Source organism: Gigantopelta aegis, chromosome 5 (assembly GCF_016097555.1).
Source record: "Gigantopelta aegis isolate Gae_Host chromosome 5, Gae_host_genome, whole genome shotgun sequence".
Lineage (NCBI taxonomy): Eukaryota > Metazoa > Mollusca > Gastropoda > Neomphalida > Peltospiridae > Gigantopelta > Gigantopelta aegis.
The window spans coordinates 12295267-12323162 of NC_054703.1; the positions used below are offsets into that span (position 1 = coordinate 12295267).

The 27896-nt window shown below is 36.5% G+C and overlaps 2 protein-coding genes across 2 annotated transcripts in view; both read left to right on the top strand.

The window, feature by feature from the left end:
• Nucleotides 1–23292, top strand: part of LOC121372948 (talin-2-like) — a 32382-nt gene extending 9090 nt beyond the window's left edge. Inside the window, exons 8-14 of the mRNA XM_041499385.1 lie at nucleotides 270–374; nucleotides 3742–3831; nucleotides 4921–4986; nucleotides 6249–6350; nucleotides 22396–22472; nucleotides 22841–22871; nucleotides 23263–23292. Coding sequence (XP_041355319.1) covers nucleotides 270–374; nucleotides 3742–3831; nucleotides 4921–4986; nucleotides 6249–6350; nucleotides 22396–22472; nucleotides 22841–22871; nucleotides 23263–23292 — 501 coding nt within the window. The remainder of the gene's footprint in view (nucleotides 1–269; nucleotides 375–3741; nucleotides 3832–4920; nucleotides 4987–6248; nucleotides 6351–22395; nucleotides 22473–22840; nucleotides 22872–23262) is intronic.
• Nucleotides 22396–27896, top strand: part of LOC121373262 (talin-1-like) — a 101876-nt gene continuing 96375 nt past the window's right edge. Inside the window, exons 1-3 of the mRNA XM_041499784.1 lie at nucleotides 22396–22472; nucleotides 23263–23444; nucleotides 26885–27025. Coding sequence (XP_041355718.1) covers nucleotides 23373–23444; nucleotides 26885–27025 — 213 coding nt within the window. The 5' untranslated portion in view covers nucleotides 22396–22472; nucleotides 23263–23372. The remainder of the gene's footprint in view (nucleotides 22473–23262; nucleotides 23445–26884; nucleotides 27026–27896) is intronic.

Sequence of the window (27896 nt, forward strand, 5' to 3'; positions counted from 1 at the left end):
CTGTTTGTTTCTAATATCACAAAATGCATTATATATATTTTTAAAAATGCATGAGTGTCTGAGAAGTCCCGGTTATTGATTTGAGTTCTAGTCTTATTTTTTAAGAATATTTTCCGTTTTAACGTCTCAGACTCTGCTTTCACTCTATTGTAACGTTATCCAAATGTGTTAAGGTTTGTAACTAAACTTTGTATCCATTTTTACGAGTTGAAACTAGGGTCTGCACCGTTAAAGTCGTGTGATATTAAGAGTGATCTGCTATTTTCCAGGAACACAAGAAGCACAAAGGCTTGTCCGAGGTGGATGCCAAAGTGAAATACACCCAGATGTGTCGCAGTCTGAAGACGTACGGCATCACGTTCTTCCTCGTCAAGGTAATTCCTCCCTATTCTTTAAACCGACGTCAAGTACAGTCTTGTTTAAACTGGTGTTCTGCATTTATATGCATGTGGGGTGGGATGTAGCCCAGTGGTAAAGCGTTCGCTTAATGCGCGGTCAGTTTGAGATCGATCCCCGTCGGTGGGCCCATTGGGCTATTTCTCATTCCAGCCAGTGCTCCACAACTGGTGTAACAAAGGCTGTGGTATGTACTGTCCTGTCTGTGGGATGGTGCATATAAAAGATCCCTTGCTGCTAATCGAAAAGTGTAGCCCATGAAGTGGTGACAGTGGGTTTCCTCTCTCAATATCTGTGTGGTCCTTGACCATATGTCTGACACCATATAACTGTAAATAAAATGTTTTGAGTGCGTCGTTAAATAAAACATTTCCTTCAAGTGCATGTCTGCAAGGGTGGGACATAGCCAACTGGTAAAGCAAAGTGCTCGCCTGATGTCCTGTCAGTTTAGGATCCATCCCCGTTGGTGGGCCGACTGGGCTATTTCTCGTTCCAGCCAGTGCAACTTAACTGGTTTATAAAAGGCTGTGGTGTGTGCTATCCTGTCTGGGATGGTGCTTATAAAAAATCCCTTTCTACTGATGAACAAAATGTAACCGTTTCCTCTGTAAGTCTATATGTCAAAATTATCAAATGTTTGACATTCGATAGCCGATGAATAATAAATCCATGTGCTCTAGTGGTGTCATCGTTAAACAAAACAAACTTTTAACTTTCATTAGCAATGAGAGACTTTAATGTATTGTTGTTGCAATGGCTGTACCAAGTCTAAAAGATATTTAGCATGTGTATTTATAATAAGAATTGGGTACACAATGTTGGAGTCTACACTGTGTCAGGCTTCGCCCGACTTACAGAGTGATTAAAGGCATACTGTCACGGATTTAAGGACCTTATTTCTGTAAAAATGGATAATAAATAAAAATTACATTATAATAATAATATAATAATAAATTCTTTATTTAGTGAGGGTAACACAGTTAGCAAAAGCTAATCTTCCCTGAGGCCCTCAGGTACAAACAATACAGAATTACAATGCATACATTTATGAACAAATAGAAAATACATATATGGCAATAAACATACGTACAAATGATATTATTTTAGAAAATATTTCTTGAGTCTATATTTAAAAACAGCAGTATTTGGCGATGATCGTATAGCTTTAGGCAATTTATTCCAAAGTACTGGTCCAGAGTAACTGAAAGCATGTTTAAATAAAGACATTTTAGGTTTTGGAATTAATAGATTTCTATCCTCTACATTTCGAAGGTTGTAGGGATTGTTTTCTCCAACATATATTAATAAGTTTGAAAGATAGTTTGGGGCTTCATTGTATAGACATTTATAAAATTTGTAAACATTTGTGATAGTGGATTCGTGTTTCCATTGTCATCCATTTTAACTGTTTAAATAGTGGGGCAGATGGAGTAATAGGATCTACATCTAATATCATCCTTGCAGCTCTCTTTTGCAGTTTTAGTAAACGTTCTAATCCATCCTGATTACAGCTTCCCCAAATTACACAGCAGTAATCGATGAGTAGTAAAATATACCCATTGTAGAAAAGTTTTCTTGCATCTAAATTTAAATACCTAATGATTTTTGATAACAGATACAGACGTTTAGAGATCAGGGAACACACATGTTTAACCTGATTTGTCCATTTTAAATTATTATCAACTTTAATTCCTAAAAGTTTTTCGCATTCAGTGTGTTGCAGACGTTCTGAATTTATTATAAGAGAAATATCATTTTGGATTGTAACTTTGTGTCTTGTTCCTATAGTCATATATTTGGTCTTTTTTGTGTTTATGAACATTTTATTATAGGAACACCATTTTTCTACACTATTCAGATCTTGCTGTAGTTTATCTTGAATTTGAGTAACAGTTTTCCCTGACATGAACATTGTTGAATCATCTGCATACATACTTGTGGTACAATGTTCAATGTATAGTGGAAGATCATTTATGTACAGTATAAATAGAAGAGGTCCTAGTATGGAACCCTGTGGAACACCATAAATAATGGATTTAGGTTCTGATGTTGCCATTCCTATAGTGACTTGCTGTGTCCTGTTAGTTAAATAAGATTGGAACAAGTTAAGAGAATTCCCTTTGCAGCCATAAATGTTTAACTTTTGAATCAGAATTGAATGGTCCACAACATCAAAAGCTTTTTTGAAATCAAGAAATATGACTCCATTTAGATTTCCTTCATTCATTTCATGTAACCATTTATCAGTTATATCAATAAGTGCTGTTTGGCATGAGTGTTTTGGTCTAAAACCTGATTGAGATGAGTGTAAAAGGTTAAATTTTGTTAAGTAATCATAAAATTGCATGGAGATATGTTTTTCTATTAATTTGGACAGTGCTGGCAATACAGATATTGGCCTATAATTTGTAGCTTCAGTTTTGTCACCAGTCTTGAAAATTGGAGTAACTTTAGCATTTTTAAAACATTGTGGATAAATACCACTGTCTATTATTTTGTTAAAAATAAATGTTAACGAAGAAGCAATTTCCAAGGCACCTAACTTAAGTATTCGTGGACCTAAGTTGTCATCTCCAGATGATTTATTGTTCAACATTAATTGTTGAAAGCCAAATCTAGCTATTGCATCACCTTAACTGAACCATGATGGAGTGAAATCCATGTCAACCCTCTTGGCAGTTTTATTTTTTGAATTATGGACCATTGCCATAATTAAATTATTTTGACAAAATATCATTAATAAATGGAGTATGGTGGTTATATGAAGATGCTTGAATAAAGTACATTCAGAAAAAATCAAAAAAAAAAAAATTCCGGTAATACTTTGTTACACCATTAAATAGGTCAGTGGTCTGTGACAATCTGCCTTTAAGACATATAGCTCATAGCTGATAACTTGGGTGACAGTCCTTTGTAAGTGTTTGAAACTAAAAGGGTAGTTTTTCATATTTGGTAGAGATTACTCTACTTGCTCTCACTAGGAACAACCCTGATTGCTGTGTGTAGAAAATATATGTTACACTGGCCTCAGTGGTGTCGTGGTTAAGCTATCGGACATACGGTTGGTAGGTACAGGGTTCGCAGCCCGGTACCGGCTTTAACCCAGAGCGAGTTTTAATGACTCAGTGGGTAGGTGTAAGACCACTACACCCTCTTCTCTCTCACTAACCACTAATCACTGACCTACTGTCTTGAACACAAAGCCCAGATAGCTGAGTTGTGTGCCCAGGACAGCGTGCTTGAATCTTAATTGGATATAAGCATGGAAATAAGTTCAAATGAAATGTAATATGTTACAAAGAGTTATTTTTGATGTGGGGTTTTTCGTTTTTCTTTTTTTTTTAGGAGAAGATGAAAGGAAAGAACAAGCTTGTACCCCGACTTCTCGGCATTACAAAAGAAAGTGTTGTCAGGGTGGATGAGAAGACCAAAGAGGTAAAAAAAACCCCAGAATTATTTTGTAAAATTATGGAGGGGTCATCAAATTTTAATGTTTGGGGGTTCACGAAGTGTTGCCTTACAAATTAGGACACCACGGAAAGTTGGAGAGACACAAAGGCAAATTTTTCCTTCAGAAGAGGGCCATGAAGGCAAATGATTTTCTATCAAGATTGTCAGACAGAAATTATTTCACCCTTTGGGAAGTGTGGCATTTTTCATGCTCTCTTTCAATTTCTGACGTTTTTAACCCCAGCAATCGGCAGTGTTGTGGATATTTTAGCAGTATTTTAAATTTCCCTCAGCATTTAATTTTGCTGAAGAACTTTGAAATTTCTACGTCGCTTTCCTTAATTAATTGTGTAGCTCAGTGTAGGATGTAGCCAGTGGTAAAGTGCTCGCTTGATGCACGGTCGGTTTGGGATCGATCTCCGTCAGTGGGCCCATTGGGCTATTTTCGGCTTCAGCTAGTGCACCACGACTGGTACATCAAAGTCTGTGGTATGTGCTGTCCTGTCTGTGGGATGGTACATATAAAAGATCCCTTGCTAATAATGGAAAAATGTAGTGGGTTTCCTCTCTAAGACTATATGTCAAAATTACCAAATGTCTGACATTCAGTAGCCAATGATTAATAAATCAATGTGCTCTAGTGGTGTTGTTAAACAAAATAACCTTTTTAATTGTTTTATATTTTTTATTATTATTATTTTTAAAAATAATACTGACAAATTAAATTCCTCTCATGGCATTAACTGAAAAACTGCTGTGCAAAATACTGTGGAGACTTTTTTTTACACTGTATGCATTTTGCTGGTGACACCGTGTTAATGTCACAACTGTTTCCGATACTTTGTCGGTTGTGTGTCAGTAAAATCACGGAACCAAAATTTCATTTCGTTTCACTTAATTATGAGATAAATAATAATTTTAAAAAACCCAGTTTCCAATGGGTTCCCATGATCACAAGGCACAGAACCGAAAAAGTGTTTTCCATGAAATTTGAAATCCTATGGCCAGATGTCGATTGAATTAGAATGTGTATTTTATGTATTTTATAGCTTGTGTATTTGTTTATTTGTACAGATCCTGAAGACCTACCCATTGACCACAGTCAGGAGATGGGCAGCGTCACCCAACAGCTTCACACTGGTAAGCCACATCACATTGACTGTGACATCATCACACTTACTGTGACATCATCACACTTACTGTGACTGCATGACACTTTTTGTGACATCATGCATGCATGTAATTTGCATGCATTTGGTGGGACATAGCCCAGTGGTAAAGTGATCCACATTGGTAGGCCCATTGGGCTATTTCTCATTCCAGCCAGTGCACCACCACAGTAATATATATATACACACACACCTGTGGTGGTGCACTGGATGGAATGAGAAATAGCCCAATATACTATCCTGTCTGTGGGATGGTGACAGCCCAGTGGTAAAGTAAACCCCATTGGTGGGCCCATTGGGCTATTTCTCATTCCAGCCAGTGCACCACCACAGGTATATATATATATATATATATATATATATATATATATATATATATATATATACACATATATATATATATATATACATATACATACATACACACACCTGTGGTGGCCCACTGGCTGGAATGAGAAAGAGCCCAATATACTATCCTGTCTGTGGGATGGTGCATGTAAAAGATCCTATTCTACGGATGAAAAAATATAGCTGTTTGCTCTCTAAGACTATATGTTAACTTTTCGACATCCAATAGCCGATGATTAATAAATTGATGTGCTCTAGTCTCTTAAAGGAACATACCCTAGTTTTTAAACACTGAGGCATATTTTGACTATTAGAGCCATTTTTGATAACTGAAATCAGACATTATTTATATTTTATTGTTTAGATTATCCATTTCCGTATATTCAAAGTGTTGTTGGTCATCCTGGTGTTTTTAATATCACAAAATGCATTATTCATTTTTTTTTAAACGCACGTGCGTCTGAGAAGTAACACTTATGGAGTCTATTTTTAGTCTATTTTTAGAGGGTATTTCACCATTTCAAAGTCACAGACTCATGTTTCACTCAGTTGTAACTTTATCCAAATGTGTTACAGGTTTGTAGATGAACTCAACTTGGTGTTAATTTTCACGGGTTGAAACTACGGTCTCTCCCTTTAAACAAAACAAACTTTACTTTGCAGATATTTCTGATACGGAGAACTTGTCTTTGTCAAATTGTTATGCAGATTATGGACTCCCAAAAATAATACACATGTATTCACTTGGGTTTTTGATTTGTTTATTATTTGTTTTGTTTTTTCCATCATATTTTTGTCATACAGGAGTCTAGCAACATCCATGGATAAAGGGGGAAATACACTTAATATTGATGCAAAGTGAAAAAGTTCAAATGTTTGTTTCAGGATTTTGGAGACTATTCTGACTCGTACTACTCCGTCCAAACGACAGAAGGAGAACAGATATCGCAGCTGATAGCTGGCTACATAGACATCATCCTAAGGAGGGTACGTATACTTAGTTAATTTAAACTGACAGTGTCACATCACATCACATCACATCTCATCATTCTTAGGAGGGTTCTTATATACTCTGTCAAAAAAGAAACACAGGCGAAATATTCATGGAATTATCTCTTTAATACAAAGTGGCATAATTTCCTTATTTATGATTGTATCATGGTAAAATTTGACATGAGTATGTGACAATGTTCTTGCTATGGACTGACGGCAGTGGAGGCGTTTTCGTCACCAAACAGCGTCGCACGAGGGTGCTGAAATCAGTACCTTGTATGGCCACCAGCAGCAGCAATCACTGTGCAACATCTCCTTGGCATAGACTGAATCCGGGCACGTGGAATCCTAGCCCATTCTTCCTGTAGTGCATGTGACAGTTGCAGAAGTGCCTGAGACTCCGGGTCACACTGGCATACACGTCTGTCCAGTTCGTACCATAGATGTTCACTGGGGTTGAGATCTGGCCATCTTGATGGCCATGGCAGCACATTAATGTTCTCATTCTGTAGGAAATCCATTGTTACACGTGCCGTATGCAGCCTGGCATTGTCCTGCTGAAAGAGTTCTCTCTGTCGATCCAAAATGGGAAGCATGTGACAATGAAGAATTTCATCCCGGTAGCGTACAGCTGTCAGGTTGCCTTGTACGAACACAAGTTCACTTCTGCCAGTGTATGAGATGGCTCCCCACATCATGACACTCCCTCCACCGAATCTGTCAACTTGGGCGACACAGTTGTTGGCAAAACGTTCATTGCGGCATCTGTAAACACGTTGTTGTCCATCACATCACTGTAGAAGGAAACATGACTCGTTGCTGAACCATACTCGCTGCCAGTTTCCCAAGTTCCACCCCTGTACATTTGTGCACCAGCGAACACGTAAATGTCGATGTTGACGTCACAGGACTGGGCCAACATACGGTCTCCTAGCCTGTAAACCAGCTTCTTGAAGTCGGTTCAGAATGGTTTGTGCAGACACCCTTCTCAAACCAGGTATGCGCCCAGCAGTGTTCGTTGCTGTGGCAGTTCAGTGACACAAGTGCAGAACCCGGATGTAGCAATCTTGTGCTGCAGTTCTTATGCGAGGTCTTCCACTTCTAAGCCGGACTTCAGCTGATTGAAACTGCTGGTACCTGTCCCAAAGACGTGAAATGGTGCTCTGATGGACGTTCATGTGGCATGCGACTGCTGACTGCGATTCACCTAACTGGAGGTGGCCTATTGCAATGTTTCATTCGGCAGGCTTAGTCTTGGCATCTTGTAACTCGTCTACGTCGAAATGGAAATGAGGCATCATTGCGAGCATTGCAGCTTTAAATACCCATCACTACCCCAATCTTTTTCCCGAGTTTCACATGCATTCATCAAAATCTGACCATTTCATGCCGATTTCCTGCAATTGTCGCACAACATGTGTTAAATTTGTTTTAGGGTGCATTTGGGCATGCTGTCCCATTCCAGGAACATTAACAAACATGGTTATTCAGCAACATTGTAAAAAAAACTGTATTTTGTCAAATCAAACACTTTTCTTCTTTCCCCATCACCTGTGTGTTTCTGTTTTTGACAGAATATACTTTGTTAATTTAAAATGACAGTATGATGTCATCCCTAGGAGGGTACATATACTTTGTTAATTTAAAGTGACAATGTGACATCACTCTTAGGAGGGTTTGTATACTTTGTTAATTTAAAGTGACAATGTGACATCATTCTTAGGAGGGTTCGTATACTTTGTTAATTTAAAGTGACAATGTGACATCATTCTTAGGAGGGTTCGTATACTTTGTTAATTTAAAGTGACAATGTGACATCATTCTTAGGAGGGTTTGTATACTTTGTTAATTTAAAGTGACAATGTGACATCATTCTTAGGAGGGTTTGTATACTTTGTTAATTTAAAGTGACAGTGTGACATCATTCTTAGGAGGGTTCGTATACTTTGTTAATTTAAAGTGACAATGTGACATCATTCTTAGGAGGGTTCGTATACTTTGTTAATTTAAAGTGACAATGTGACATCATTCTTAGGAGGGTTCGTATACTTTGTTAATTTAAAGTGACAATGTGACATCATTCTTAGGAGGGTTCGTATACTTTGTTAATTTAAAGTGACAGTGTGACATCATTCTTAGGAGGGTTTGTATACTTTGTTAATTTAAAGTGACAGTGTGACATCATTCTTAGGAGGGTTTGTATACTTTGTTAATTTAAAGTGACAGTGTGACATCATTCTTAGGAGGGTTTGTATACTTTGTTAATTTAAAGTGACAGTGTGACATCATTCTTAGGAGGGTTTGTATACTTTGTTAATTTAAAGTGACAGTGTGACATCATTCTTAGGAGGGTTTGTATACTTTGTTAATTTAAAGTGACAGTGTGACATCATTCTTAGGAGGGGTTTGTATACTTTGTTAATTTAAAGTGACAGTGTGACATCATTCTTAGGAGGGTTTGTATACTTTGTTAATTTAAAGTGACAGTGTGACATCATTCTTAGGAGGGTTTGTATACTTTGTTAATTTAAAGTGACAGTGTGACATCATTCTTAGGAGGGTTTGTATACTTTGTTAATTTAAAGTGACAGTGTGACATCATTCTTAGGAGGGTTTGTATACTTTGTTAATTTAAAGTGACAGTGTGACATATTCTTAGGAGGGTTTGTATACTTTGTTAATTTAAAGTGACAGTGTGACATCATTCTTAGGAGGGTTCGTATACTTTGTTAATTTAAAGTGACAGTGTGACATCATTCTTAGGAGGGTTCGTATACTTTGTTAATTTAAAGTGACAATGTGACATCATTCTTAGGAGGGTTCGTATACTTTGTTAATTTAAAGTGACAATGTGACATCATTCTTAGGAGGGTTCGTATACTTTGTTAATTTAAAGTGACAATGTGACATCATTCTTAGGAGGGTTCGTATACTTTGTTAATTTAAAGTGACAATGTGACATCATTCTTAGGAGGGTTCGTATACTTTGTTAATTTAAAGTGACAATGTGACATCATTCTTAGGAGGGTTCGTATACTTTGTTAATTTAAAGTGACAATGTGACATCATTCTTAGGAGGGTTCGTATACTTTGTTAATTTAAAGTGACAATGTGACATCATTCTTAGGAGGGTTCGTATACTTTGTTAATTTAAAGTGACAATGTGACATCATTCTTAGGAGGGTTCGTATACTTTGTTAATTTAAAGTGACAATGTGACATCATTCTTAGGAGGGTTCGTATACTTTGTTAATTTAAAGTGACAATGTGACATCATTCTTAGGAGGGTTCGTATACTTTGTTAATTTAAAGTGACAGTGTGACATCATTCTTAGGAGGGTTCGTATACTTTGTTAATTTAAAGTGACAGTGTGACATCATTCTTAGGAGGGTTCGTATACTTTGTTAATTTAAAGTGACAGTGTGACATCATTCTTAGGAGGGTTCGTATACTTTGTTAATTTAAAGTGACAGTGTGACATCATTCTTAGGAGGGTTCGTATACTTTGTTAATTTAAAGTGACAGTGTGACATCATTCTTAGGAGGGTTCGTATACTTTGTTAATTTAAAGTGACAGTGTGACATCATTCTTAGGAGGGTTCGTATACTTTGTTAATTTAAAGTGACAGTGTGACATCATTCTTAGGAGGGTTCGTATACTTTGTTTTTAAAGTGAATTGACATAAAGTGTATACTTTGTTAATTTAAAGTGTGTGACATCATTCTTAGGAGGGTTCGTATACTTTGTTAATTTAAAGTGACAGTGTGACATCATTCTTAGGAGGGTTCGTATACTTTGTTAATTTAAAGTGACAGTGTGACATCATTCTTAGGAGGGTTCGTATACTTTGTTAATTTAAAGTGACAGTGTGACATCATTCTTAGGAGGGTTCGTATACTTTGTTAATTTAAAGTGACAATGTGACATCATTCTTAGGAGGGTTCGTATACTTTGTTAATTTAAAGTGACTTAGGAGGGTTCGTATACTTTGTTAATTTAAAGTGACAGTGTGACATCATTCTTAGGAGGGTTCGTATACTTTGTTAATTTAAAGTGACAATGTGACATCATTCTTAGGAGGGTTCGTATACTTTGTTAATTTAAAGTGACAATGTGACATCATTCTTAGGAGGGTTCGTATACTTTGTTAATTTAAAGTGACAATGTGACATCATTCTTAGGAGGGTTCGTATACTTTGTTAATTTAAAGTGACAATGTGACATCATTCTTAGGAGGGTTCGTATACTTTGTTAATTTAAAGTGACAATGTGACATCATTCTTAGGAGGGTACGTATACTTTGTTAATTTAAAGTGACAATGTGACATCATTCTTAGGAGGGTACGTATACTTTGTTAATTTAAAGTGACAATGTGACATCATTCTTAGGAGGGTTCGTATACTTTGTTAATTTAAAGTGACAATGTGACATCATTCTTAGGAGGGTTCGTATACTTTGTTAATTTAAAGTGACAATGTGACATCATTCTTAGGAGGGTTCGTATACTTTGTTAATTTAAAGTGACAGTGTTATGTTATTTTTAAATAAACATAAATTACAAATATGTTTGGGGATGGGGAATTGAGGGTTTCTTAGTTTTTTATTGCCACAACCGGACTCCAACTCTAAAACGTGATCAACTATTGCTTGAACGCAGAAGAAGAGGGTTTCTTAAAAAAAATCCCACACATAAAAAATGCAATTTTTAAAGAGATGATTAGCTCTATTTGAAAAAAGTACCAGCTCTTAAAGTTTTATTTGGGGAGAGGTGAAAAGGAAGGAAGGGAAAGGAAAAACAACACCCTCCACAAACATCCACCCACCCCCTTGTTGGTTGATTTAATGTCAGAGGTCAATGGCAGTAGTACCCCGGGGTCAATGGCCTCCAACTCTAAGGGCAGGACGTAGCCTTCACTTGATGTACGGTCGGTCTGGGATCGATCCCCGTTGGTGGGCCTATTGGGCTATTTCTTGTTTCAGCCAGCGCATCACGACTGGTATATCAAAGGCTGTCGTATGTGCTATCCTGTCTGTGGGATGGTGCATATAAAAGATCCCTTGCCGCTAATCGAAAAGAGTAGCCCATGAAGTGGCGACAGCAGGTTTCCTCTCTCATGGTCCTTAACCATATGTCCTTAACCATATAACCGTAAATAAAATGTGTTGAGTATGTCGTTAAATAAAACATTTCCTTCCTTCCCACGAGAAGTTTGATAAAAAGAGGTGAAGTGAACATTTAGTAAAAACACGGACTGACAAGGCGACAAGTGATATTGTTTTTTAAATAAAATTAAGGTTCACAATGTTATGGCTACTTCCATTTCTCAATACTGGTAACTAGTGTTTCTGCCAGAAAGAAATGTCTGGGTATGGCTATGGGGACTATGGGGGGTTCTCCCCAGAAAGAAAATGGGTTAAGTTTAGGTTTAGGGTTAAGAAAATCATACAGTAATGATGAGTAATTAATTTGGTCAAAAAGTTAACTTTAAAAAATAAAATCTGCCAAAAAAAATCTGGTTATGGCGCAGTACCTGTTTTACCCTCTGGCAGAAACCCTGGCACTGTCACTGATAACTCAGCAACTTAAGGCAACTTTCGGTGAAAAGAAAAGTCCATATTGCTGCTATATTAAGGCCTGCACATCATCAGGATTTCCAACAGAGAGGTCAAGGAAATGCTGATGTACCATTTTTAAAAAAACCTCTAAATAAACTATGCTACTCAAATTGAAAAATACTGCATCAAACCATGGAGCCTAAAACTGCGAAGATTATGAACTGTGATTAATCATCACACCCCTAATCAAAGGCTGTGTCACATTACCTACTAGTTAAGTTAAATTTTGCGTCAGTAGATTTGGCGAGTCATAAAACTGTTGACTAGTTTTGTACATTAAACTAAAAACAAGACAATCCTTAATTGATTTTATGGAGTGTTACAGATACTGACATATCCTGAGGCAACCTTTGTAAAGTATGAACTAAAAACAAGACAATCCTTAATTGATTTTATGGAGTGTTACAGATACTGACATATCCTGAGGCTAACTTTGTAAAGTACGAACTTATCACTTATCGCACGGTTCACTGGGTATCTTCAGGCTTACCATATCGTGTTACAACCAATCTCTTCTGTCTTCTTTCTTTCAGTTTATTCGTGTGCTTAAGGTCCAGTTAAAGGGACAGACCCTAGGTTTTAAACACTACAGCATATTTTTCACTATTATAGCTGTTTATGGTCACTGAAATAAAACATTAGTTTTATTTTATTCTTTAGATTATCCATTTTCGTTCGTCCGAAGTGTTTCTGGTCATCCTGGTTTTTATAATACCACAAAATGCATTTTCATATTTTTAAAAACACACGTTCGTCTGAGAAGTAGCCGTTTATAGATTCGAGTTGTAATCTTTTTTTAAGGGTATTTCCCGGTTTTAACATCACAGACTCTTCTTTCACTCTGTTGTAACTTTATCCAAATGTGTTACAGGTTTGAGGATTAACTAAACTTAGTGTCCATTTTTACGAGTTGAAACTAGGGTCTGTGCCTTAAGGTTCAAGCACGATGTCCTGGGCACACACCTCAGCTCTCTGAGCTGTCTGTCGAGGACAGGGTTAGTTGTTAGTGATTAGAGAGATGAAAGAGAGTGTAGTGGTCTTACACCTACCCACTGAGTTGTTAAGACTCGCTCTGGTTGGGAGCCGGTACCAGGCTGCGAACCTAGTACCTTACCAACCTTATGTCTGATGGCTTAACCACATCACCACCACGGCCTGTAAGTTTACCAATCTCTAAAGATAGGTAGGTATGTAATTCTATTGAATGTAAAATAAAATCTAAAAAGAAAAATTTTGTTTCCTGTAATCGTTACTAAAATAATTGTTGGCAAACTTTTTTGTGTTAAATACCTAATTTAAAAAAAACAACTTTTTAACTGTAAAAAAGTATGAAGAATGTAATTAAATAAAAAAGAAGATTAATAAAGTTCTTATACTAAATATAAACAAACAAATTAATTCAGAATCTAAATTTGTTATTAACTTTAAGTAAAGAACATATTATATAAATTATTAATATATATATTTAGCAAAAAATATTCTTATTATATAATAAATATGTTTTAAAAAGTTTAATAATGAAAAAATCCAAAATTAATAAAAATTTGTATACTAAAAACTAAACAGACCAATTAATTCAGAAACTAAATTCGATATTGATATTCAAGTTAATTACAAATTACAATATATAAATTATAAATATACAAAAATTATTCTTACTATTATATATTGAATTTTTTTTTTACAAGTTGAATAATAAAAAAATTAAAAAATCATAAAATATTTACACTAAATACTCAAATTAATTAAAGGAAATGTTTTATTTAACGAGGCACTCAACACATTTTATTTAGGGATATATGGTGTCGGACAAATTAATTAATTCAGAAACTAAATTTTATATTGACATTAAGTGAAGAACATATACAAATTATAAATCTTTATATTTAACAAAAATGATCCGAATTATAATAATAAATATTTCTGTAAGACTAAAAGATGAATAATTTTATTGATGGATTGCCAAATGTTTTAGTGTACCAATCAAGAAGGGCAGACCTTGGTGTTGTGACGGGGTGACCTAATACCATCATTACAACAGGAAGTGTCACCCTCGGGTCATACCTAGACTTGCTAAAGACTTTGTTATGAATAATTTATATTATTAATATAATTATGGTGGGGATGTATAAAAACATTTCCAATTATTTTTATGTGAGCTGATAACATTTATTTAAATGCAGACTATACATAGTGACATTGGGAGTTTTTTTCCCATCCCAACCAGTGCCCTGTGACTGCATCATGTGCATGGTACCTGAAAGGTACTGTCCTGTCTTTGGGAAAGTTCACTTGAACAATCCCTTGTCAATTTATCAGTATGAGTGGCCTGTGTAGTGGCCACAGACTCCCTATGTCCTTCCCTGCCCTTCCCTTTTCCCCATCCACTTCCTCCTCAAACCTTTTCCTCACCCCCAGCCCAAGTATGTATGCCTTGATGTATGTATCTCTGTCTCCCCCCTCTCTCTCTCTCTCCCTCTCCCTCTCTCCCTCTCCCTCCCTCTCCCTCTCTCTCTCCCTCTCTCTCTCTCCCTCCCATCCCTCCCTCCGTCTCTCCATCTCTCTCTCTCTCTCTCTCTCTCTCTCTCTCTCTCTCTCTCTCTCTCTCTCTCTCTCATTCTTTCGACTAAGTGTCTAAATAACCATATGTTAGCAGCAAAATGTGTTGAAATGTCATTAAGCAAATATTCCCTAGGTTTTGTTTCAAAGTCAGTTTTGAAAGTATAAGGCTACTACATTGACTTCTCTCTCACTAACAACAAACCATAAACCCACTGTCAATGACAGACGGCCCAGACAGTTAATGTGTGTGCCCAGGATAGGTTGCTTGGACCTTTATAGGATGTAAATATGCAAATAAAATAAAATTGAAATAACCCTCAGTAAGTCTAGTTGATGTTTCACCTGCAACTTGCAGTTCTTTCTGTGTGTTGATTAATTGATTGTAAGCCATCAAAAAGGAAGTGTATACTTTGTGATTTCCGTCATTGATTTCTTTAACGTGTGGACCCTCAGCTTGTTACAAATCCTTCCACCGTATTGATTTAGGTTGATTTATAGCCGTTATCACCTCATACTTCAGTGTGGTGTTTAGTCAACAGGTAACTATGTTTATTTACAAAAGTTTCTTATAAAGAATTAGAATTTAACTACTATTACATGTGTGTATTATAGAGATGCACAAATTCAATAAGTTTAAAAGTTAGATGTTATTGATATATTGCTTGATTATGTCAGATCCTTTCATATGAGAAAATTTAGATTATAAATAAAACCTATGTTTGTTAACTTTATTGTCAGTTTTGAATACAGTAAAGTTAATTAGAGTGGGGATTTTGTGTTTATGTGTTTTTTGGGTTTTTTTTTACATTAACACATTTAAATCAACATAGCAAAATTTTTAATGGAGATGAAAAGACTGTTAAAACAATTATAAGCAATATCAAGATATACCGTATTAATGCATTACCAAATATCTCAACAAATAACTATTTTTTAATTTTAGGGCAAAAGAGAAGTCGATGCATATGTTTCTGTAAACATTTTTTCTTTAAATACTTGGTAAGAAGAAAAAATTAATACAACATCTTTTCTTAAAGTTGCAAATATGATTAAATAGTGTCGATTATATTGTAACAACATTAAAAATATTTTTGGAAAGATACAAAGCTGGCTTACCATCAACAAAACAACAATTGGTACAATAGCAAAAAAAAAAAAAAAACAGAATAATGGACGAAAAACATTAACGAGCAATACTTTCATAACAAAATGACTAGAATAATCGGAGAGTGCATTTCACTATTCTTCCGTTTAAAATAAAACTATTTTTAAAAATACAAACCTAAGTAAGCAAATAGCAATATTAAATCGCACTACAATAGTCCCAAGTTTTTTCAGTATTGTGGGTCAGATTTGGGGACTGTTAGAAGTCACCTGCAATCAAAACTTGCTAAAACAATATGACACGATTTTTGGCAAAGAATTGCCCAGGACAGCATGCTTGAACCTCAGTTGAACATTAGCATGAAAATAAATTGAAATGTTTTAAGTGATTAAATAAAAATACAGAATTTTGATAAAATAAGATGAAAAAAATTTTTAAAAATGTTAAATTTCTGGTGGGAACCTTGGCAGTGGGGTTCCTGGGGGTATAAATTCATGTATAAACTTATTAATAGCAAAATATACGAATAAGCTAATAAACATACTTTTATGCAAAATATTGCCAGTTCGGAAAACGTATCTTGACTTTCTATAATTTCAACAAGATACCCCCACTTAATCTTTCAAGAAAGTTTTTTTTTCTTTTTTTACCCCACCTTCTTCTTCTTTATTGTCACTCTTTGTTTCTATTTCTTCCTTCTTTACCAGAATATTTCCTCTTCTAAGGCTTTTGCATTGCTAATATCCTGTTTTACAACATCAGTAAGCCTAATTGATATTAATATTATGTTATACCTCCCTGACTCCACACATCCGGTCTGTCTGTCTGTTTCAAAATGGTAATATCTGGTGCATACATGTATGTTGGATATTGTTTAATAAGGGGGGAGTGTATAGCTTTAATTATGTATTGTTTATGTATATACAATAATACCATGTACAGCAATGATTCACGGCCCCAAATCCCACCCAATCTACTCCACCCCCACATAAAAATTAAAAGTTGTGACCTACAATGTAAGAGTGTATTATTTCCTCTTACCATTCTGTGCATAGAGTATTGGAGGGTGGGGAGGGGGGGCAACAAACCCCACCCACACTACTCGACCCCCACGTAAAAATTACAAGTTATGGCCTAAGAGTGTATGATTTCCTCTTACCGTTCTGTGCATAGAGTATTGGAGGGTGGGAAGTGGGGCAACAAACTCTACCCACACTACTCTACCCCCACATAAAAATTACAAGTTATGGCCTAAGAGTGTATGATTTCCTCTTACCATTCTGTGCATAGAGTAACTGGATACTATTATTGCCTGTCAAAGAGGAAGTAGATTACATTGAACTTGTTTCCTGATGTCACAACTTGTCCGGCATTAAATATTGAACGTTGAAATACAAGTACACATGTTATCTGTGGATATCTGATCTGCTACACTGTCTAACTACACTGCTACACTGTGTCACTACATTGTGTTCTTTCTCTGGCTGGAATATACACACACACAGGATATTATGTATGTCAGCAATTTATTTTTCAATAAGCGGGTAGGTGATTCGCTAATTGTCCTATTTGCTTAGTTGAATAAAACTATACCACCTCGTAGGGCACATGTACGTATCGGGGGTGGGAATTCTCCTCGGATCAGCTGTTTTCCTCTCATGAATCATTGCGTTTCCTCGCATTTTAATCATCCTTTCCTCCAAAATGTGTCAGATGGCACAGATGTTAACATAGGATTTCAAGAATTTCCAGGACCCCTCTAGATTTCATTTTTTTTTTTTTTTTACAGTTTACCAATTCCCACCCCTGATATATAGCCTAGTAATTTTAACAGCTTACATATTTTCTTGTATACAAGATATAGCCGATGATTAATAAATCAATGTGGTCTAGTGTTGTAACAAAACAAAACACACGTTACACCAGTGCAAGCGACCTTGTATGTACAAAGGGGGCAGGATTTAGCTCAGTGGGTTGAGTGCTTGCCTGAGTTGCTTGCGTCACAGGATCGAACCACCTCGGTGGATCCATTCAACTGATTGGGAATGCTCTGCAAGGCTCAATGGGTAGGTGTAAACCACTTGTACCGACCAGTGATCCAAAACTGGTTCAACAAAGGCCATGGTTTGTGCTATCCTGCCTGTGGGAAGTGCAAATAAAAGATCCCTTGCTGCTAATCGGAAAGAGTAGCCCATGTAGTGGTGACAGTGGGTTTCCTCTCAAAATCTGTGTGGTCCTTAACCATATGTCTGACACCATATAACCGTAAATAAAATGTGTTGAGTGTGTCGTTAAATAAAACATTTCTTTCTTTTTCTTTTCAACTGATTGGTTTTTTTCTCATTCCAACCAGTGCACTACAACTGGTCAAAGGCCGTGGTATGTGCTTTCCTGTCTGTGAGAAAGTGCATATGAATGATTCCTTGCTGCATTAGGAAAAATGTAGTGAATTTCATCTGATGACATGTCAGAATTACTAAATGTTTGACATTCAATAGATGATGATTAATTGATCAATGTGATCTAGTGGTGTCGTCAAGCAAAACAAACTTGAACTTTATGTCTGCTTAACCAAAGTTTGACAAATTAAAAAGAAACAAATGTATTTGACTTTGCAGTAATTTGTTTCTGTCATGTAATTGACTGTTTATAAAAGTGACTGCAATGTTCATTTCATGTGGACCAAATTGTTGAGAAAAAAAATCAAATTATGTGCCTGTATTATACTGAGCAACAAAAAAAAAATTGCGAATTTTAATTTAGTTTTTTATAATTTATTTAAATTTATTCAGATTGAATTCCTTTAGTTTTAGTGTCTATTTTACATTGACAAATTACAAGGATCAAGAAAAAATATATATGTTAACACGGTTTCGGCCAGAGGGTAAAATGGGTATGGCGCCATGCATACCCAAATTGTTTTGCAGTTGTTGTTTTTTTAAGTTAACCTTTTAACAGAATTAATTATTTTTATCGTTAATGTTTAATTTTCTTAACCCTAAACATAACCCATTTTCTTTCTTGGGGAGCTCCCCCCCCCCCCCCCCCCCCCCCCCCCCCCCCCCCCAATTCCCCTGTTGACTGTAGTTGCATTCAGTTCCATAGCGCCATACCCAAAAATTTCTTTCTGGCAGAAACACTGGTTAGTCAATATACAGTGAAATCCCTCAAAACCAGACTATGTAAAACAGAATTCTTTCAAAACCGGACTGTATGTAAAACAATTCTCTCAAAACCGGACTATGTAGAACAGAAATTCCTCAAAACCAGAAATGTATGTAAAACAGAAATCCCTCAAAACCGGGCTGTATGTAAAACAGAAATCCCTCAAAATCAGACTGTATGTAAAACAGAAATCCCTCAAAATTGGACTGTATGTAAAACCAGAATTCCCTCAAAACTGGACTGTATGTAAAACAGAATTCCCTTAAAACCGGACTGTATGTAAAACAGAATTCCCTCAAAACCGGACTGTATATAAAACAGAATTCCCTCAAAATCAGACTATGTAAAAAAGAAATCCCTCAAAATCGGACTGTATGTAAAAAAGAATTCCCTCAAAATCGGACTGTATGTAAAACAAATCTCTCAAAACCGGACTGTATGTAAAACAGAAATCTCTCAAAATTGGACTGTATGTAAAACAGAATTCCCTCAAAACTGGACTGTATATAAAACAGAATTCCCTCAAAACCGGACATTTTTCACTGCCCTTTTTTAAATATCAGTAAAGTAGGTCTCTGAAAATTGCGAGAGCGATAGTTTCATTCGTGCGTCGCACGTGTGTGTATACATTTGCGTAACCCATTTTCGATTCGCTTATTGAATGTATGACATCGTTTACACAGGGCTTCTAGAAGTTTTACAAAATCCACTAGCCATGGGATCAGTGATTTTTTTTTATTTTTACTAGCCATGATTAAAAATTCACTAGGCCTACTTTACTTAATACAGTTTTGCTAATAGTAATAATGAGATATGTTACCTAAAGTTAGAGATAGAGATTAAAAACACTAAAGACTGGTGGGGTTGGGGACAGGATATTCATATTTATAAAATGCAGCATTTGACAAAAAAAAAAATTCACTAGCCATCAGGCATGGCAATAGTAGTTATTTACTAGCCCAACACTGAATATCACTAGCCATGGGAGTGGGGCTACCATAATCTAGAAGCCCTGTCTGGCATGGCAATAGTAGTTATTTACTAGCCCAACACTGAATATCACTAGCCATGGGACTGGGGCTACCATAATCTAGAAGCCCTGTCTGGCATGGCAATAGTAGTTATTTACTAGCCCAACACTGAATATCACTAGCCATGGGAGTGGGGCTACCATAATCTAGAAGCCCTGTCTGGCATGGCAATAGTAGTTATTTACTAGCCCAGCACTGAATATCACTAGCCATGGGAGTGGGGCTACCATAATCTAGAAGCCCTGTCTGGCATGGCAATAGTAGTTATTTACTAGCCCAGCACTGAATATCACTAGCCATGGGACTGGGGCAATAGTAGTTATTTACTACCATGAAATCTAGAAGCCCTGAAGCCCTGGCATGGCAATAGTAGTTATTTACTAGCCCAACATTGAATATCACTAGCCATGGGAGTGGGGCTACCATGATCTAGAAGCCCTGTCTGGCATGGCAATAGTAGTTATTTACTAGCCCAACATTGAATATCACTAGCCATGGGAGTGGGGCTACCATGATCTAGAAGCCCTGCTTTACCATGGCCATGGGAGTGGGGCTTACTAGAAGCCCTGCTTTACCATGGCCATGACGGGTTACATAAAAATTAAATGGCTTACCTGAATTTGGTTTTGCATAACCCATATCCAAACTTTCAATTCACGGAGGCTAGGCTTTCTTCCAGAGGGTAAAACGGGTATGGTGCATACCCAAATGTTTTCGCATATTTCATTTTTTAAAGTTAATTTTTTGACAAAATTAATTACTCTTATTATTACTGTATGATTTTCTTAACACTTACCCATTTTCTTTTTTGTTGACTGTGGTTGCATTCAATTCCATAGCGCCATACCCAAAACATTATTTCTGGCAGAAACACTATTTCTTGTTCCAGCCAATGCTCCACAACTGGTGTAACAAAGGCCGTGGTATGTACTACCCTGTCTGTGGGATGGTGTATATTGGATGCCTGTACAGAACAACCTCCCTAAACTGAATACCTCTTAAACTCAGACAGTTTACTTGGTACCGTGGGTGTCCGGTTTAAATGGGTTTCACTATACAAGTGTATAGTGTAGTGTTGGGTTCTAAACTGAGAGTGGCAATCGGCTGTACATGTGTTTTTAAGTGATATGTGTATCTCATTAAGTGGTTATTTACACTGCCCATATAAACATGTTGTGTGTTGCATAGGAGTCACTTGCTACATTTATTTATGTATTAACAGTTTGAACAGGAAGTTATATAAAAGCTACCAAAGAATCAAAACTATACGTACAAAGGGAACAGGATGGAGTTCAGTGATGGAGTACAGAAATGCAACCCCTCTCTCCAGCTCCCATCCCCACCCTCAATATAAACTGATGTTTAAAGAAATGTATACATTTATTTGATTTTCAAATTTAGCTTTTTAAATTGTCCTGTAACTTATCTATGATATCCATGTCATAAACCCATGTGATAATTTAGTGTATTAACCCGGTTAATAATGGTATGCAAATTTGCAAGATTTCTAGATCATGTTTTTCTGTAGATGGGTCATTTCCTTACAAGCCAACAAGATCTGTATACCTAAGTGTAACATTTTCAAAGATTTAGATAAAATGCATGACATCAAACTAATCGTGATGACGTCATATTACCGATGGCGGCAACTTTAGTTCTCTAATTTACTAAAACATTTATTAAAATGTTATTTTAGAAGTGTTATAAGATAAATAGAATTTGCTACTCGTGTTTTTTAATATGTAAAATATCAGTGTCGACAAATACCGATTAACATAGACTCGGTTGATATTTTCCATATTAAAAAATACTCATGACTAATCCTCTATATATTAACTTTAATTACTGTGTTTTGACTTGGTTACGGTCAAATTAAAGGCTGAGAGGAAACCGACTACATTTTTCCATTAGTAGCAAGGATTTTTTTTATATGCACCACCCCACAGACAGGATAACACATACCACAGCCTTTGATATACTAGTCATGATGAAGCAAGAAAAGAAATGGGCCCAAGGGCCACTGAGTCATGATGAAGGAAATAAAATCCCAGACCGACTTCGCATCAGACGAGCGCTTTATCACTGGCTACATCCCTCCCAATAAATCTAATAAGGATAATACATGTAGTTGTTTCTAAATTTTAATCATTTACTTTCATATTCAAATTTGAGAAGTTAACATTTCTTCCCACTCCACATAATTAATTTTCAGCCTTGGTGTGTTGCAGGCGTTGAGTGTCGTGTTTCTGCCAGAAAGAAAGTTTTGGGTATGGCGCTATGGAATTGAATGCAACCACAGTAAATAGGGGGTATGGAGTTCCTCCCCAAAAAGAAAATGGGTTACGTTTAGAGTTAGGGTTAAGAAAATCATACAGTAATGATGAGAGTAATTAATTTTGTCAAAAGGTTGACTTAAAAAAAGAAAAATCTGCAAACAAATTTGGATACTGCGCCATACCCGTTTTACCCTTTGGCAGAAACCCTGAATGTATATATTTATAAATGTTTTGTAATTGTAAATAATCTTTTTGTATGATTTACAATTTGTTGTTTGTAGAAGCAAGCCAAGGATCACCTCGGAATTGATGGCGATGAGAACTCGATGATGTTCGAAGACACTGTGGCTCCTGCAAAGTAAGTCGGATGTTCTTGTGTGTAAACGTAACATTTACCCTGTAGAAGACACATAGAGGGTCATTGACAGAAATTGAGGTGTCAGATTCTTGTTCCAGCCAGTGCTCTACAACTGGTGTAACAAAGGCAGTGGTATGTACTATCCTGTCTGTGGGATGGTGCATATAAAAGATCCCTTGCTGTTAATCAAAAACAGTAGCCCATGAAGTGGAGACAGCAGGTTTCCTCTCTCTATCTGTGTGGTCCGTAATCATATGTTCGACACCATATAACCGTAAATAAAATGTGTTGAGTGCGTGGATAAATAAAACATTTCCTTCCTTCACTAACTCATATAGTATAAACTGACTCTATTCCTCTGTTGACAGGGCGACCATCATCCAGCACCAGACATCTAAGGTGACTCACCCGGAGTCACTCACTCACTCACTCGCTCATATAATATAAACTGACTCTATTCCTCTGTTGACAGGGCGACCATCATCCAGCACCAGACGTCTAAGGTGACTCACCCGGTCACTCAGTCACTCACTCACTCACTCGCTCATATAGTATAAACTGACTCTATTCCTCTGTTGACAGGGCGACCATCATCCAGCACCAGACATCTAAGGTGTCTCACCTAGAGTCACTCACTCACTCGCTCGCTCATATAGTATAAACTGACTCTATTCCTCTGTTGACAGGGCGACCATCATCCAGCACCAGACATCAAAGGTGTCTCACCTAGAGTCACTCACTCACTCACTCACTCATATAGTATAAACTGACTCTATTCCTCTGTTGACAGGGCGACCATCATCCAGCACCAGACATCTAAGGTTGACTCACCCTGAGTCTGGGTCGGTGGCGATCCCGGCCGTGTTGCGGACGTCGGGGCAGGGCGAGAACCAGTTCACGATGGGCTCCATGCAGAAGGTTCAGACAGCGCACGAAACGCATCTTGTGCACAGTGGACATGCGGCCCCCCATGTTAGTGTCGTCGGTCTTGTCTAGTGTGTGCTAACCTATAATCATTTAATAAGGGCTTGCTCTGGCTGATCAGAAAAGTTTTACAAATTATCTCAAAAATGCAAAACGCATAGTTATTTTCCATAAAATATCAATGTTGCACTAATTTTGTTCACCAAATTTTATTTAAAAAAAAAAAATTGCCATTTGTTTTTAAAAATTTGCAGTTGGTGAATTTGGCAAGTAGCAGAGCTAATCCTGTTTAATGCTAGGCTTAGACTATCATCTGTCATGATGGAGTTGGCCAACTTGACAGTTGTGTTGTCATTTCCCCCAACTCCCAACTTACAATGGGTGTGCTCAGATAACCGACTAATTGGTCGTAGGAGTTGTATATGATGAGAATCGAGTTGTAAGAGCGCTCAGACTAGTCATGGACAGTCATAGAAGTCGTGAGTTTGGCAAGTTGGTCAACTTCGTCGTGACAGTTGGTAGTCTGATCCTAGCATTATATGGTCTGTTATTTCTTTTACATTCACTGGGGTAGGAACAAAAAAAATTATAATCTGATGCTGTGCACTGGCAGATACCCTTTCTGATGAACATAAAAGAAATAACAGACAATCCTTATAATTAAATTTGAAAAATACTTCAGGATGAATTTTTTTTTTCATACGCATATGAACATAACATTACCATAGTTTGACACCCAATAGCCGATGTATTTTTCGTGCTGGGGTGTCGTTAAACATTCATTCATTCATTCATGAACATAACAAAAATAACAGACAATCCTTATAATTAAAATTAAAAAATACTTGGTGTAAAGTGACATCATCAGATATTTTATGTTCCATGACAAGACTATTTTTACATTCGAGATTTCATGAAACTCGTATTGCTACATTTCGACCAATGGGATGGCTTTAAATTGTAATGAATATAATGTAAATTTAATTATATACTGAACAACAAAGTCATAATTTTCAGTTGTAACAGAACGTTTTATTCAACATACTGTTTACAAATTTGTAATCAAGAAAATGTGTTCTAATAAAAAAAAATCCATCTCTATCAATTTTACATGGGTTTGACATCCAATAGCAGATGATTAATTAATCAATGTGCTCTAGTGGTGTCCTTAAACAAAACAAACTTTTTTATATGAGTTATTCAAAATACATTTGATAAAATAGTTATTCTGTTATAATTGTCAGATATCACTGCCTTTTATGTATATTTATTTTAAGACTACAGGACTTCGCTGACTGTTTATTGTATAGTGATTAAATCCATAAATCTCCAAAGTAAGGTTATATTTCAACAGACAGGTTTGGTGTGTGCTGTCTGTCAATAAACTGCATGTTAGTGGAATGGTAATGATTGCCGTGTTCACAATCTTTATCTTTATGGCCCACAAAGGTTAAGTATTAAAGTGTGTTAAGGCTTGGGACAGTTCTGGATAAATATCACAGACCTGTGTTTGTAGACCTGTGTTTGTAGACCTGTGTTTGTAGTGTGCTTGGGGTGGGACATAACACAGTAGTAAAGCATCTGCTTGATGCGTGGTCGGTCTAGGATCCACCTCCGTAGGTAGACCCATTGGGCTATTTCTTGTTCCAACCAGTGCTCCACAACTGGTGTAACAAAGGCCGTGGTATGTACTATCCTGTCTGTGGAATGGTGCATATAAAAGATACCTTGCTACTAATCGAAAAAAGTAGGCCATGAAGTGGCCACAGCGGGTTTTCCTCTCTCAATCTCTGTGTGGTCCTTAACCATATGTCCCGACGCCATATAACCGTAAATAAAATGTGTTGAGTGCATCGTTAAATAAAACATTTTCTTCCTTCCATATAGTGTGCTTGACTCTAAAATGAATATAAACATGGAAATATATGTCTATTTTTTTATGTAGATCGAACCACTTCGGTGGATCCATTCAACTGATTGTTTTTTTCTCGTTCTAACCAGTGCACCACAACTGGTTAAAGGCTGTGGTATGCGCTCTCCTGTTTGTAGGAAAGTGTATATAAAAGATCCCTTACTGCTAATGGAGTCAGAATTACGGTGGGGGGGAGGAGGGCTATTTTTTGGTGTGCATGTTATTTTCTTGTATAATATGCAATATGCATTTAATAGGTAGTGTTTTCTATTTTATGGATTTTACGAAAGCATGGTGTGCAAAATAAAAATTCTTGGCCTCTCCCATGTTAACTGCTAGACAAGCAATATTGACTATTTCCTGTCTCTGGTGTATCCAATCTCTGTTTCTGTGGCCTACTTCTTTACTTCTTGCTTGTTATGAAAACAAATATTGGTTTTTGAGGATTAATGCTAATAGTAAAGCAAAATGATCAGTTTTTGCAGGGCTTTCTTACATTTGATATAGATAATAATTAATTGTTTTCTGTGTTTAAGGCTCCATATTTTCTTAACATTGCCGTAAGACACTTTTGGATAATAAACATTAAAAAAGATATAAATTTCACAGCATTCTTAAACTTCATTTCAAATTGTTTTTATACTTGCCTCTGCAGTGCTCTTTACCATTAATGTATGTTATTACCAGTATACCAGTACATTATTTTTCAAAAGTTAAATAATAATTCATATTATGAAATTCTGTAACTTGTGTATTTCAAGTCCTTATCATTGATCTCTTGTCTTCAATTTGTTCTCTTAGCAATGTTTATAGTTGTGAAAAATAAAGGGACTGATACCTCTAAATAAACTTTAATACAACAAAGGCGATCCATAGGTCTCAAGGCTTAAATTATAAACTCCATGTTTCATCACAAGTTGTCACTATTTTGTTAGAAATCTTCTACATACTGTTGACACTACTGTAAGCAGTATACAGTAAAACCCCGCTAAACTGGACACCAATGGGAATCGAGTAAAAAGTCTTGTTTTAAGGAGTATCCGGTTTAGAAAAGTTTTCTGTAGGTTCCATGAAAATTCTTCAGTTTTGAGGGAATTCCACGTTACAGAGTGTCCAGTTTGGAGGGTTTCACTGTATTTTATGATACATACATGTACATGTATTGTGACAGGACCAGAGGTGCAGAAATGGAAAATATTTAACTAGCCTGCCGAACCAGAACCAACTAAAATTTACTAGCCCTCCAGAATTTCTGCTTGTCCGCCAGTCTTTTGAACAATACATGTATATTATTAACAATATTATAATATAAAGTGTCTTCACTTCAAATGAAATATATAGATATACTGACAAAACATTATTAATAACACTTGTTAAGTGATTAACATCACATGTCAAATGCAATAAAAATAGACAGATAAACCGTATTTGCATTTTTTAAATCGTCTGTAAGAATTTTTACTCTCATTTGGCGAGCGGGGCAAGTACTTTCTGCAGTCCTGTAGGACAGATCATAATACACATAATACACATAATACCTATCTGCGTATGTTTATATGAAATGTTTTATTTCCAGGGGCGCAGTGCGGAACAGCATGGGTTGACCCAGGCTCAGAGGGCGCTGCTACTAACTATAGAGGAAGGTATTTCGGCCGTGGATGCGGCACACAGCGACTTGCAGAAGAGAGGTGAAGTTCCTAAGCTGGGAGCAGACGCAGTAAGTTGTTGGGGGAGTGGGGTGGGGGTGGGGTGGCAGGTTGTTTTTGTTTTTTTGTCTGTTTTAACTCTTTCACCACGACAGGCCGGTATACCGGCTTGCGATACCAGTGCCTCTCACCACGACAGGCCGGTTTAGCGGCTTGTAACACCTGTTCATATTTGGCGCCGAGTGACGCGTCAATATTATAATTAGATAAAATCTCGCGCGACCATAGCTGCCATGTGATACACTGTAATGGCTGCGCCCATGTTCTAGCGAATTTTGAACGAGTTTTTCCAAGTTTATACTGATATTCTGACTGTAATTAAACATGAACCGAGGTGACGAAATTTCGTCTGTTGAAAACAATGGTTGCGATTCAGATGACGGGTTTTCCGATGATGAAATGTGGGATATTATGGACTTTGGTGCATTTGATTTAATCGAGATTGGCGATCGTGAACGAAATGTCATTAAACATGGCAATTTAGAAGAAAATGATACCGATGACGAGTTACAAGATGACTTGCCACTGTTTTACCACGCGCCTGAGTTTACCTGGACACATGAGCCATATTCGGTTACCTGCAGATCAACGTTTACTAAAAATCCGGGGCCCGTAAAAGTGTTTGACGTCAACACAAACGCCATAGAGTACTTTTCGCTATTTTATTCCAATACAGTGTATGGAAAAATTGTGTAATTTACCAACATGAATGCCAAAAAAAAAGCGTGATACAGATCCTGCTAACAACAAGGGGTGTGTGGTATGATATTTCTGTTGATGAAATGAAAGCTTAATTTTGCAAAAGCATTGTAAATATATATTTTAAAATTATAACTGGAATGTTAATTAATTAATTATCCAACAAGAAAAACATTTGTACTG